Source organism: Cervus canadensis, chromosome 15 (genome assembly GCF_019320065.1).
Source record: "Cervus canadensis isolate Bull #8, Minnesota chromosome 15, ASM1932006v1, whole genome shotgun sequence".
In the NCBI taxonomy this organism is placed as follows: Eukaryota; Metazoa; Chordata; class Mammalia; order Artiodactyla; family Cervidae; genus Cervus; species Cervus canadensis.
Window position 1 is genome coordinate 40,285,243 of NC_057400.1, and position 12,064 is coordinate 40,297,306.

Here is a 12,064-nt window from a genome sequence, read left to right on the forward strand (position 1 = left end):
TTCCAGAAGACATCTTGGCATACATGGACATACTTGTAAACAACATCATTTTAATTGTACCAACATCAATGTGCATTATACACCTACTTACTCCTTATGAAATTTTCTTCAGTCTCATCTGCAATACTTAATAAAGCACCTCCTTGCATCTGGCATGAAGAATGAGCCTCACTCCAGGAGAGGGAGGAAAGCATGTTGAATTGGTAGCAAATGCGTGAATGGAGATCCTTCTCCCAGACTGCATCACAGCCCACCTCTGTGGATGCTGAAAACAAAATCCATTAGAACATTATAAGCTTATTATATCTATACAGTGATATACTTCTGAGATTAATTTGAATGGCATGAATTCAACTTGTAATTCCTAAAACTTCAGTGCTCTTATCTATTCTTGATTAGGTCTTTACGACAAAAATCTGTATTGTTTTCCCATTGGCACTTTATGGTAAAACTTGTTCAAGATTCAAAGGAAATTCAAGAAATTATCAATAAAGATGCTCTGACCTTTTCTGAGAAAATGATAGTAGCCATTTAAGAGAAGTAAATATAAGTGAAGTATTTGTGAAAATAACATCTGAATTCTTTAAAAAGCAGACAGAACTTTATACTGAAAACTGTATGAATTGAAATATTTATTTAAGATAGATGCAAATGCTGTTTCAGAAGGCTTTTCTCTGCAAATACCAAAACACTAGACAGACTAAAAGGGATAAAGTAGAAATAGGAGTCTCTAATAAACAGAAGTTTTCAAATAAACACTGATAACAGGAACATTGATATTTAGTTTAAGAAAGTTCTTTCACCATAAATCAACTTCTGTTGTTGTTCAGTCACAAGTGGTGTCTGAATCTTTCGACACTGTGGACTGCCAGGCTCCTCTGTTCTCCACTGATAATTCAATTTTAAAATATGTTTTAAAATTCTTTGAACCAAAAGGAGGAGAAACAAAATCCACTTGCAAAACATTGGCCAAGCGTTGAGTAGTTTGCTTAAACGTAAACTTAATAAAGTATGAAAAATGGATCTGAAATCTGAAGTTTCTTAAAATGACAGAAAATGAAAGCAAAAGCACTTTTGATGAAATTTTAAATCAAACCCCAAGGTGAACCTAAGCAGTCATAGTAATTACCTGAAATCAAACTCAGGCAAAAAATTTCAGAATGTAGACGGTGTGAACTATGCAACAGCAAGAGTGTAACTTATGGTCAGGCAATCTGCTAAAATCTAGAACAATCTTTCCCAAAGTGCAATCCACATAGTATTACAATTTCAAGAGCTCCCCAAGAGAAGCTGGGATGCAGTGCATATGTAATATCCTCAGGGGAATTCATAATGTACACTAGCATATTAAAGGCTCTGAGTTCTCTAGTAAAGAAAAGACTCGCTTTTAATTCACTATACTTCAAACTTATTTGACAATATGAAATCTTTTTTGTTTGCTTTCTTTTTGACACAATGCTTAGTTAGATGGTTCCCTTGGGAATGCAAAAGTTTGTTTTCCTGTCTGGTTGCAACGTGCCTTCCCCAGTACTGAGTTAGTTAATGAGAAGTTATTAAATATAAATATATTAAATCTGAGATTGTCTACCAAGTTCCCTGACCAACACATGTATTTATAGAAGGATCCAAGATTGAAGGAGGGCAGAAGACAAGTCTATATCACCAAAGAAAACGTGTAGGAAAGGAGGAGAAGGGAAGGAGGATGCTTCTAGTAATCATCTTGCTCTGATGTTTGAAATTTCCACATTGAGTCTGAGTCCTTAGAGACCATTTCCAGTTTTTTAACTGAGCCATCTGTGAGATGGACAACATGCTAAGCATTATCAGACTTCATTTTAGCCCTATTCATCCTGTGTGAGAGCTGAGTCCATGAGACAGGAGCAGGGGGTGCTTCATTGTGCATAAAAATCATTTAGCAGACTTCTGAAAAAACCACAGATTCCTGGTTCTCCTTCTCAGAGATTCTGAATTGGTAGGTCTGGGGTGGGATTCAGAAACCTGACTTTCAAACATATTCCTGATGCAGATGGTCCACATTCTAATGCAGATGGTCCACAATGCAAATACTGGGAAACACAGGCTTGAAAGAAAACATCTGAAGCACTTCCTAAGAAGAGCAGGTGCAAATAGCCCCTGACTACTAGAAGATGATAAGAGATCAGAAGGGGAGACTGGAGAGAATGTCAGTGGAGAGATCTGGGTGCAGGGTACCTCACCTCAACCTGCCTTGGGGAAAGATTCGGTAATGAGTCCTAACTATAAGCCTCCAGGATAAGCCATGTCAGGATAAGAAAAGGCCTGGATGACACTTCAGTCGATCTTGTTCCCATTTTTGCCAAGAATTGGCAAGGGAAGGTCCTGCCCTTTCAACAGCAAGTGGATTGAGCTACATAAACACAGCCTTTTGCAGAAACCCGAATTCTGTACATCAAAGCCTGAGTTCGATACATGAAACAGTTAAGATGAAAGACTTGCAGCCTGTCTGTGCTACAAATTGCCCTGCTCAGCTTTGTTAGCTTTTCCTTGCCTTGGTATTATCTGTGCTAATTCTCAAGGTTAATCAAAAGGAATGTCTCAAATGTTTGCAACAGATGCCCCTGATCTTCTAACAAGCCAGTCCATTTGTCATTGAAATTTGGTTTGAACTAAATATAAGAATGTATACTTCTATGCAGTCAGTCCCGTCTTTGCTCCTCTGGATGGCTTGGGTATCACTCCACGGATCTTATTTGAGGATCTTATGGTAACAAATGGAATGAAAGTGCCACCCTGGGCCTGGGCACTGGGTGCTGGGCACTGGGCCTGGGCACTGGGTGCTGGGCACTGGCCTGACGTGCTCTTCTGATCTCCCTTCAGGACCAAACTTTACTTCCCCACCTGCCAGCAGTCACCTCTCCTTCAACGATTGCCTTGGCTGACGAGGCTCATTGCCCAATGTCACTCTCCCTTCTCGAGAGCAGCTTGCAAACCATGATGGTCACCACAGAGCTATAAGACCCCTCCTCTCACCCCAACCAGGGCCAAATACAGCTTGAGAACTCCTCGTGGGTCAGTGTGGGGGTCGCCAGTGCTGCATCACCGTCCTGAGCAATCCTGCTTTCTTCCTTTCCTTTCCATATGTATCGAGCCCGAGACTACTCCCCAAGAGACCTCCTGCAGGTCACCTTGGCCTCTAAGACTACTCCCTGGAACTGCTCCTGCCAGAGGTTCCCATCTTGGCATGAGACATCTGCATGTGTTTACTCTTAATCCTCTTGCTTTCTTCATAGCTAATTTCTATTTTCAAGCCCCTGAAAACACAAGATTGAAGGCTGGTACTCTTACTTTTTCTCAAAAAATTCTAATGTAAACCATCATATTTCTTTGATTCTTTGGTTGTCTTTATATCATCTCTTCTGTCACTAAATTATGAGCTCCTTGACAGAAACAACTATGTCATATATATCTTTGTATCTCCTATTATTTGAAGAAAGATTGTCAAAAGTCTTTTGCAAGATGCTATAAATAGGTGATTTTTTTTCCCCTTTCAAAACACACCTCTCTTCTAATGAACTGAAGTGTAGTCAAGTCAACACTGATTTTATTACAGATTGTGACTGAGATGCAGCCATTTCTTTTTCTCTACTAGTATGGCTTTTTTTGTCTTCCCTAAGGATATAACTTTGTCATTGTCCCAGGTGTACTCTTTCTGCCACTTAAAAAATGGTTGAATTCTTACAAAGCAAACAAACAAACAAAAAACACACATACTATTAGAGCAACTCCAAGCTACAAAGTTACTATTTTCTCTCTCTTTGGTCTTTCATATACTCAGCACATAGTTACTGAATATCTGTTCCCTGCAAAGTGTGTTGTTAGTAAATCTCCTATAAAAGGGACACCAAACCAAGTCAGGACTTCCTGCTCCCAGTGCCTTACATGCTCCTTGGTACCCCTGATCACAGTTGAAATTAAATGATGCATTATGTGATTGCTTACTGGTTGTCTGTTTTTCCTAATAAAATTAAGTATCAGGAAAGTAGGTACCATGTTCCATCTTTTTCATGTTATTCCCCATCAGTGTCTAAAGATAGCTGGGTAAGGAGACTATGATATCAAAGGAAGATGAGAAGTGGTGGCCACAAAAGAAAGAAGAAAACTAGTAGGTGTGGGCCCCAGAAACCCAAAGAAAGAGATGATATCAGTTTTGTTACTTATTGTCGAATCTTGGAGTACAATGCGGACTGAGTCATTAGTGCCTTTCTGGAGCCTGTTTCAGCAGATTAACCCAATTATTTGCCTGCTCTGTGCCTGCACCCAACTGATGAACACTGCCAAGAAAAGTCATCTGATTGATTCATTATCAACCACCCCTGATACTTCCTGGAAACTTGACCAGTTTTCTCTAGTAAGCTTGCTCTCTCAGCAGCCACCATGTTCATTTCACACCTTTCCTGTTGTCCGAACTTCTCATGCCTTCTTCCCCTCTTCCAAGTCCACAGCTCTGGACTGGTTACTCCTCATATTCCCCATCACTTAAATCCATCAACCTTCTTGGACCTGTACTATGCTCTCTTTCTTCTCTCCTACAGAGAAGCTGTTTTTACATCCATAAAAGGTCAGTCCATCCATCTAGGATCTGGACCCTACTTCCTTCTGCCTTCTGAGAGACCATGTTTATTTCACCAATTGTTTCACTTTCCTGCATCTTCAGCCTCTTTCTCTTTGATCATTTCCAGATGCTCTCCAAGATGACTTAGTGTCTCTCACCCTTAAAAAACAAGAAACAAAAAGACTCCTTCCCTTGGCTTCCCCATCCCAGTCTCTGCCTTTTCTTTACCCCTGTTAATCACATAGTTTCATACATATGCTCTCTCCAATTTCTCACTCCCATTTACTCTTTAAAAAAAATAGTTTTGCTGATATACAATTAACATGCTATATAACATGCCATTTAAAGTATATAGTTCAATGGTTTTTAGTATATTCAAAGCATTGTGCAGCCATCACCACAATCAAGTTTAGAACATTTTTGTAGAAACCCAATATCCATTAGCAATCACTCCCCACTTTTCCCTCAGTCTTCAGCCCTACTCCCAGCCTGAGACAACCACTAAACTAGTTTCTGTCTCTATAGATTGGCTTATGCTGAAAATTTCACATAAATGGAATTATACTGTGTGGTCTTTTTGTGACTGGGTTCTTAGCATAATGTGTCCAAGGGTCATCCATGTTGTAGCATGTACCAGTACTTCATTTCTTTATATAGTCCAATAATATCCCATTGTATGGGTATACTATGTGTTATTAATATATTCATCAGTAGACAGACATTGGGTTGTTTCTATTTTTTGACTATTATAAATAATGTTGTTATAAGCATTTGTGTGCAAATTTTTGTGTGGGCATGTGTTTTCATTTCTCCTGGATAATTAGCTAGGAGAATTGCAGGTCATATGGTAACCCAATATTTACCCTTTTAAGGAACTGACAGACTGTTTTCCAAAGCAGCTGTATCTTTTTACAATCCTTCCAGCAGTGTATGAGAGTTCCAATTTCTCTATACCTTATCAGCATTTGTTATTTTAGTCTGTCTTTTTGATTGCAGCCATCCTGTGAGATGTAAAGTGGTATCTCACTGTGGTTTTTGTTTTAATTTCCCTAATGGCTCATGGTACTGAGTGCTTTTCATTGGTTATTGGCCATTTGTCAATTTTTTTTTTTTTTGAGAAATGTCTATTCAGATATTTTACCCATTTTTAAATTGGGACTTTTGTCTTTTTTATTGAGTTATAAGCTTTCTTTGACCAACCAAGACAGCATATTAAAAAGCAGAGACATTACTTTGCCAGCAAAGGTCTGTCTAGTCAAGGCTATGGTTTTTCCAGTAGTCATGTATGGATGTGAGAGTTGGACTATAAAGAAAGCTGAACACTGAAGAACTGATGCTTTTGAACTGTGGTGTTGGAGAAGACTCTTGAGAGTCCCTTGGACTGCAAGGAGATACAACCAGTCCATCCTAAAGGAGATCAGTCTTGAGTATTCATTGGAAGGACTGATGTGGAAGCTGAAACTCCAATACTTTGCCCACGTGATGCAAAGAGCTGACTCATTTGAAAAAACCCTGATGCTGGGAAAGATTGACGGCAGGAGGAGAAGGGGACAACAGAGGATGAGACAGTTGGATGGCATCACCGACTCGATGGACATGGGTTTGGGTGGACTCTGGGAGTTGGTGATGGACAGGGAGGCCTGGTGTGCTGCAATTCATGGGGTCGCAAAGAGTCGGATATGACTGAGTGACTGAACTGAACTGAAGCTTTCTTTATATATTCCAGATATAGGTCCTTTATTAGATATCTGATTTGCAAATATTTTATCCTATTTTTGGGTTGTCTTTTCATGTTCTTGATTTTGTCTTTTGAAACACAGAATTTTTAATTTTGATGAAGTTCAATTTATCTATTTTTTTCTTTTGTTGCTTTCATTTTGATGCCATATCTAAGAATTCATGAAACTTTACCCCTGTGTATTCCTCCAAGAAGAATGAGTTTGAGCAAGCTCCAGGAGTTGGTGATGGACCGGAAAGCCTGGCAGGCTGCAGTCCATGGGGTTGCAAAGAGTCAGACATGACTGAACTGACTGATTCTTCTAACAGTTTTATAGTCTTATCTCTTCCATATAAGTTTTCAAAATCTATCTTGAGTTAATTTTTTATATGGTGATAGAAGTTCAATTTTATTCTTTTGAATGTGAATATCCAGTTTCCCTGTACCATTTTTTGTAAAGATTATTCTTTCCCCATTGAATTGTCTTGGCATCCTTGTCAGAAATCAATTAATCATAAGTGTGGGTCTCTGAGTTTTATTCCATTTTGACAATTGTCTTGATTGTCTTGATTAGTGTTGCTTTCCATAAGTTTTGACATTGAGAAATCTAAGTCCTCCAACTTTTTTCTTCTTCTTTATTATTTTGGCTCTTCTGGGTCCTTTGAATTTCCATATGAATTTTAGGAAGAGCTTGTCAAGTTCTACAAAGGAGTCAGCTAGGATTTGATAGAGAGTGCTGTAGTAGTGCCATCTTACCAATAAAAAGCCTTCTGATCACATGAACATGGGATGTCTTTCCATTTATTTAATTTTCTTTAATTTCTTTCAATGTTTTGTAGTTTTTAGATGTAAGTTTTTAATGTCATTTGTTAAATTTTTCCTAAGTATTTTATTCTTTTGGATGTTATGATAAATGGACTTCTCTCTTTTTTTTGATTTGCTTTCTTAATCTAATTTATGGATTGTTCATTGATACTGTATTAAAGTATAATTAATTTTTGTATATGGATCTTGTATCCTGTGAATGAGTTTATTAGTTATAGTAGTTTTTTAGTGGATTCTTTAGAATTTTATATATCTAAGATCATGACATCTGCAAAGAGAGATAGTTTCACATCTCCCTTTCCAATCTGGAACAGGGACCATGCTTTGAGAAACACTGAGATAAAGCTGGAGAAGATTGGATGGGAGGCTGCAGAGTCCAGGTGGGGAGATTTGCTCTAGGTGGGAGGAGGACCATTATTGCTTGGGAGGGAGAAAAAAAGAGATGGATCCAAACCACGGTAGGCTTAAAGAGCAGGCCTGTGAGCAGGAAGTTGTCAAAACTTCCCCTCTGAGGGATCCTATTTTCTTTCAAGTTGGTTCTTAAGAGTTTGGAAGGAGAATGTAGGGCAAGGTTAGAAAGTCAGGGGAGAAGAAAGGTTTGTATGGCCCTGTAGGGAGTGAGAGAGAAGCTTGAGAAGAGAGATATAATAATACTGCTGATGAAGCAGAGGTTGGCAGGCATACATCTAAATTGGTACCAATCTGCTCTATCATTCAAATTACTGATAAAAACTGTATGAGGTGAATGAGGCTCCAGAGCAATGAGCCTGCCAGGCTCCTCTGTCATGGGATTTTCCAGGCAAGGATACTGGAGTGGGTTGCCATTTCCTCCTCCAGGGCATCTTCCTGACCCAGGGATCAAACTCGTGTGTCCTGTGTCTCCTGCACTGCAGGCAGATTCTTTAATGCTGAGCCACTGGGGAAGGCTTCACCCAAAGGCTGGTATCCTAAAAATATCTCAAACTAACTAAGCCTGACTCTCCAGCTGGGTAAGACATACAACCAGGACAGACATAGTATGACTCAGAATCACCTCTAAATAAAACCAGAGAGATTCCTCTATGTCATCCTTGTTCCTGAAGATCTATAGCAACAGAAGTTTTATCACATCCCTCTCTGCTAGTGTGTTTTAGTATGTGTTTATTAGGACTAAATTTACACTGTGTTCACTTACAATCAACTTTTTTAAAATATAGGGATCATTCTCCATTGAGATAAAAGAAAAATTTCTGAATAAGAAAGATGGGATACAGTAGTATGAATCTTTGCTTTAATCTCTCTGTCCTGTCCACTTCTTGACCCCATGGAAAAAGCAATCGGTTTGCTCAGATTCCAGTCTCTGGCACATCATTTTGAGTTATGTTGGCCATCAGGAACCAAGAGTAAAAGAAAGGAAGAAAATTGGAACTGTAATTTAGCACTGTACAAATAAACATTCTCTCTGCTGGTTTTATAAAGGGCAAGAGACTTGGAATCTGGCAGGCTGTCAAGTGGAGGATGCTTCTGAACCTTAGGAAGCTGAACAAATAGATAGTCCAGGAATCTAGAAGCCCTGGGCACCACTAAACCCAGGCTTCCACCTGGGAAACCATAATTGGCTAAAAGTGACAGAGGATGGTGACAGCGCTCTTTGAAGAATCTCAAGGAGAATGCTGCTGCTGCTAAGTCACGTCAGTCATGTCTGACTCTGTGCGACCCCATAGACGGCAGCCCACCAGGCTCCCCCGTCCCTGGGATTCTCCAGGCAAGAACACTGGAGTGGGTTGCCATTTTCTTCTTCAGTGCATGAAAGTGAAAAGTGAAAGTGAAATCGCTCAGTCATGTCCGACTCTTAGCAACCCCATAGACTGCAGCCCACCAGGCTCCTCCGTCCATGGGATTTTCCAGGCAAGAGTACTGGAGTGGGTTGCCATTGCCTTCTCCTCAAGGAGAATAGTATAGTTTAAAAAATAGTATTAGGGTTATGTGAAATACATGTTACTTTTATTAATATTTGTTTATTTACTTTCCTAAAAAATTTTTTATTGTAAGATGTTTGAGTTACAATATTGTGCTAGTTTCTGCCACACATCAACATAGATCAGTCATACGTATACATATATTCCCTCCCTCTTGAGCCTTCTTCTTCCCACTAATGGAGAGAGTAGCATGGAAACAGATATACTAACGTATTTAAAATAGATAGCCAGTGGGAATTTGCTCTATGACTCAGGGAACTCAAACCAGGGCTCTGTTTATTTACTTTTAATAATGATATCTATTGGAGATGGAAATGGAAAGAGAAGATGATGTAAAAAATGTGACATCAGACTCAAGGATCTAAGGAGTGTGGGGATTACATGCACATATTCCTCCACACAGACATTCAGATTCAGATGGAGAAGGCTAATGATCTGACAGTTAATAAATAATGAAATACTTTCAGGCTGATTGGTGAAGAGCTGCTCTCTTGAGCTCATCAAGTGCCTCTTGCTGCCTCAGCATCCCCTCACATTACAGCAGATAAGGGGCTAATAGCAATAGTGGTTGTCCAGGACTCCAAGCCTTCACATTAAGGTCTCCACTTGAATTGGCCAATAGCCCATACTAAATTGGTTGCTAAATGTCTTAATATCGCCCCTATATATAGATGTTATGTGGAATTACTTGCACGTTATGAATTGTCTGATGAATTATCAGCCACAGGATCACCTGGGCCATTTGTCAAAAATGCAAATGCTCATTGCATCTCCAGGACTGGGCAAGGATCTACATTTTAAACTATATGATTCTACAGCATCCTATCAAATGTAGTTTGCATTTCCAGGCATGGAGCAAATCTGTCTGTCCTGTATTCCATCTGGGCCAAGTTCTCTGGAGAGAGGGATCTAAGTCTTAACACTATGCTTAATTTAGTGCTGGTGACAAAGACGATAAAGAGGAAGGATCATTGTTTCAGAAGCACATGTTGAAACAATGTTAGACCTAATGGTGACATGATGATGGTGGTGGTAATCCTGGTGAGTACCAGGTACTGTGATAAGTGGCTTAGATGCATTATCTAATCAAACTGATCACATGGACCACAGCCTTGTCTAACTCAATGAAACTATGAGCCATGCCATGCAGGGCCACCCAAAACGGACAGGTCATGGTGGAGAGTTCTGACAAAACGTGGTCCACTGGAGAAGAAAATGGCAAACCACTTCAGTATTCCTGTCGTGAGAACACCATAAGCAGTTATGAAAAGGCAAAAAGAAGGACACTGAAAGATGAACTCCCCAGGTTGGTAGGTGCCCAATATGCTACTGGAAAACAGTGGAGAAATAACTCCAGAAAGAATGAAGAGATGGAGCCAAAGCAAAAACAACACCCAGTTGTGGATGTGACTGGTGATGGAAGTAAATTTCGATGCTGTAAAGAACAATATTGCATAGGAACATGGAATGTTAGGTCCATCAGTTCAGTTCAGTTCAGCCACTCAGTCATGTTCCACTCTTTGTGACCCCATGAACCGCAGCACGCCAGACCTCCCTGTCCATCACCAACCCCCAAGGTCCACCCCAACCCATGTCCATCGAGTTGATGATGCCAGCCAACCATCTCATCCTCTGTCGTCCCCTTCTCCTCCTGCCCTCAATCTTTCCCAGCATCAGGGTCTTTTCAAATGAGTCAGCTCTTCATATCAGGTGGCCAAAGTATTGGAGTTTCAGCTTCAACATCAGTCCTTCCAATGAACACCCAGGACTGATCTCCCTTAGGATGGACTGGTTGTATCTCCTTGCAGCACAAGGGACTCTCAAGAGTCTTCTCAGACACCATGAATCAAGGTAAATTGGAAGTGGTCAAACAGGAGATGGCAAGAGTGAATGTCGACATGTTAGGAATCAGTGAACTAAAATGGACGGGAATGGGTGAATTTAACTCAGATGACCATTATATCTACTACTGTGGGAAAGAATCCCTTAGAAGAAATAGAGTAGCCCTCATAGTCAACAAGAGTCCGAAATGCAGTACTTGGATGCAATTTCAAAAACAATGAATGATCTGTTCGTTTCCAAGGCAAACCATTCAATATCACAGTAATCAAAGTCTATGCCCCAACCAGTAATGCTGAAGAAGCTGAAGTTGAATGGTTCTATGAAGACCTTCTAGAACTAACACCCCAAAAAGATGTCCTTTTCATTATAGGGGACTGGAATGCAAAAGTACAAAGTCAAGAAATACCTGGAATAACAGGGAAATTTGACCTTGGGGTACAAAATGAAGCAGGGCAAAGGCTAACAGTTTTGCCAAGAGAACACACTGGTCATAGCAAGCATCCTCTTCCAACAACATAAGAGAAAACTCTGTACATGGACATCATAAGATGATCAATACCAAAATCAGATTGATTATATTCTTTGCAGCCAAAGATGGAGAAGCTCTATACAGTCAGCAAAAACAAGACTGGGAGCTGACTGTGGCTCAGATCATGAACTCCTTATTGCAAAATTCAGACTTATATTGAAGAAAGTAGGGAAAACCACTGGACCATTCAGGTATGACCTAAATCAAATTCCTTATGATTATACAGTGGAAGTGAGAAATAGATTCAAGGGATTAGATCTGATAGACAGAGTGCCTGAAGAACTATGGGCAGAGGTTTGTAACATTGTATAGGAGACAGTGATCAACATCATCCCCAAGAAAAAGAAATGCAAAAAGGCAAAATGGCTGTCTGAGGAGGCCTTACAAATAGCTGAGAAGAGAAGAGAAGCTAAAGGCAAAGGAGAAAAGGAAAGATATACCCATTTGGATACAGAGTTCCAAAGAATAGCAAGGAGATATAAGAAAGCCTTCCTCAGCGATCAATGCAAAGAAATAAAAGAAAACAATAGAATGGGAAAGACTAGAAATCTCTTCAAGAAAATTAGAGATACCAAGGGAATATTTCATGCAAAGATGGGCAC

General features: G+C 39.8%; 1 protein-coding gene across 2 annotated transcripts in view; it reads right to left on the reverse strand.

Annotated features, from left to right (window-relative positions):
* Positions 1-12,064, reverse strand: part of PLA2R1 (phospholipase A2 receptor 1) — a 121,957-nt gene that overhangs the window by 85,148 nt on the left and 24,745 nt on the right. For both annotated transcript variants that reach the window (XM_043488310.1, XM_043488309.1), the window contains exon 4: positions 92-265. In XM_043488310.1, coding sequence (XP_043344245.1) covers positions 92-265 — 174 coding nt within the window. The remainder of the gene's footprint in view (positions 1-91; positions 266-12,064) is intronic.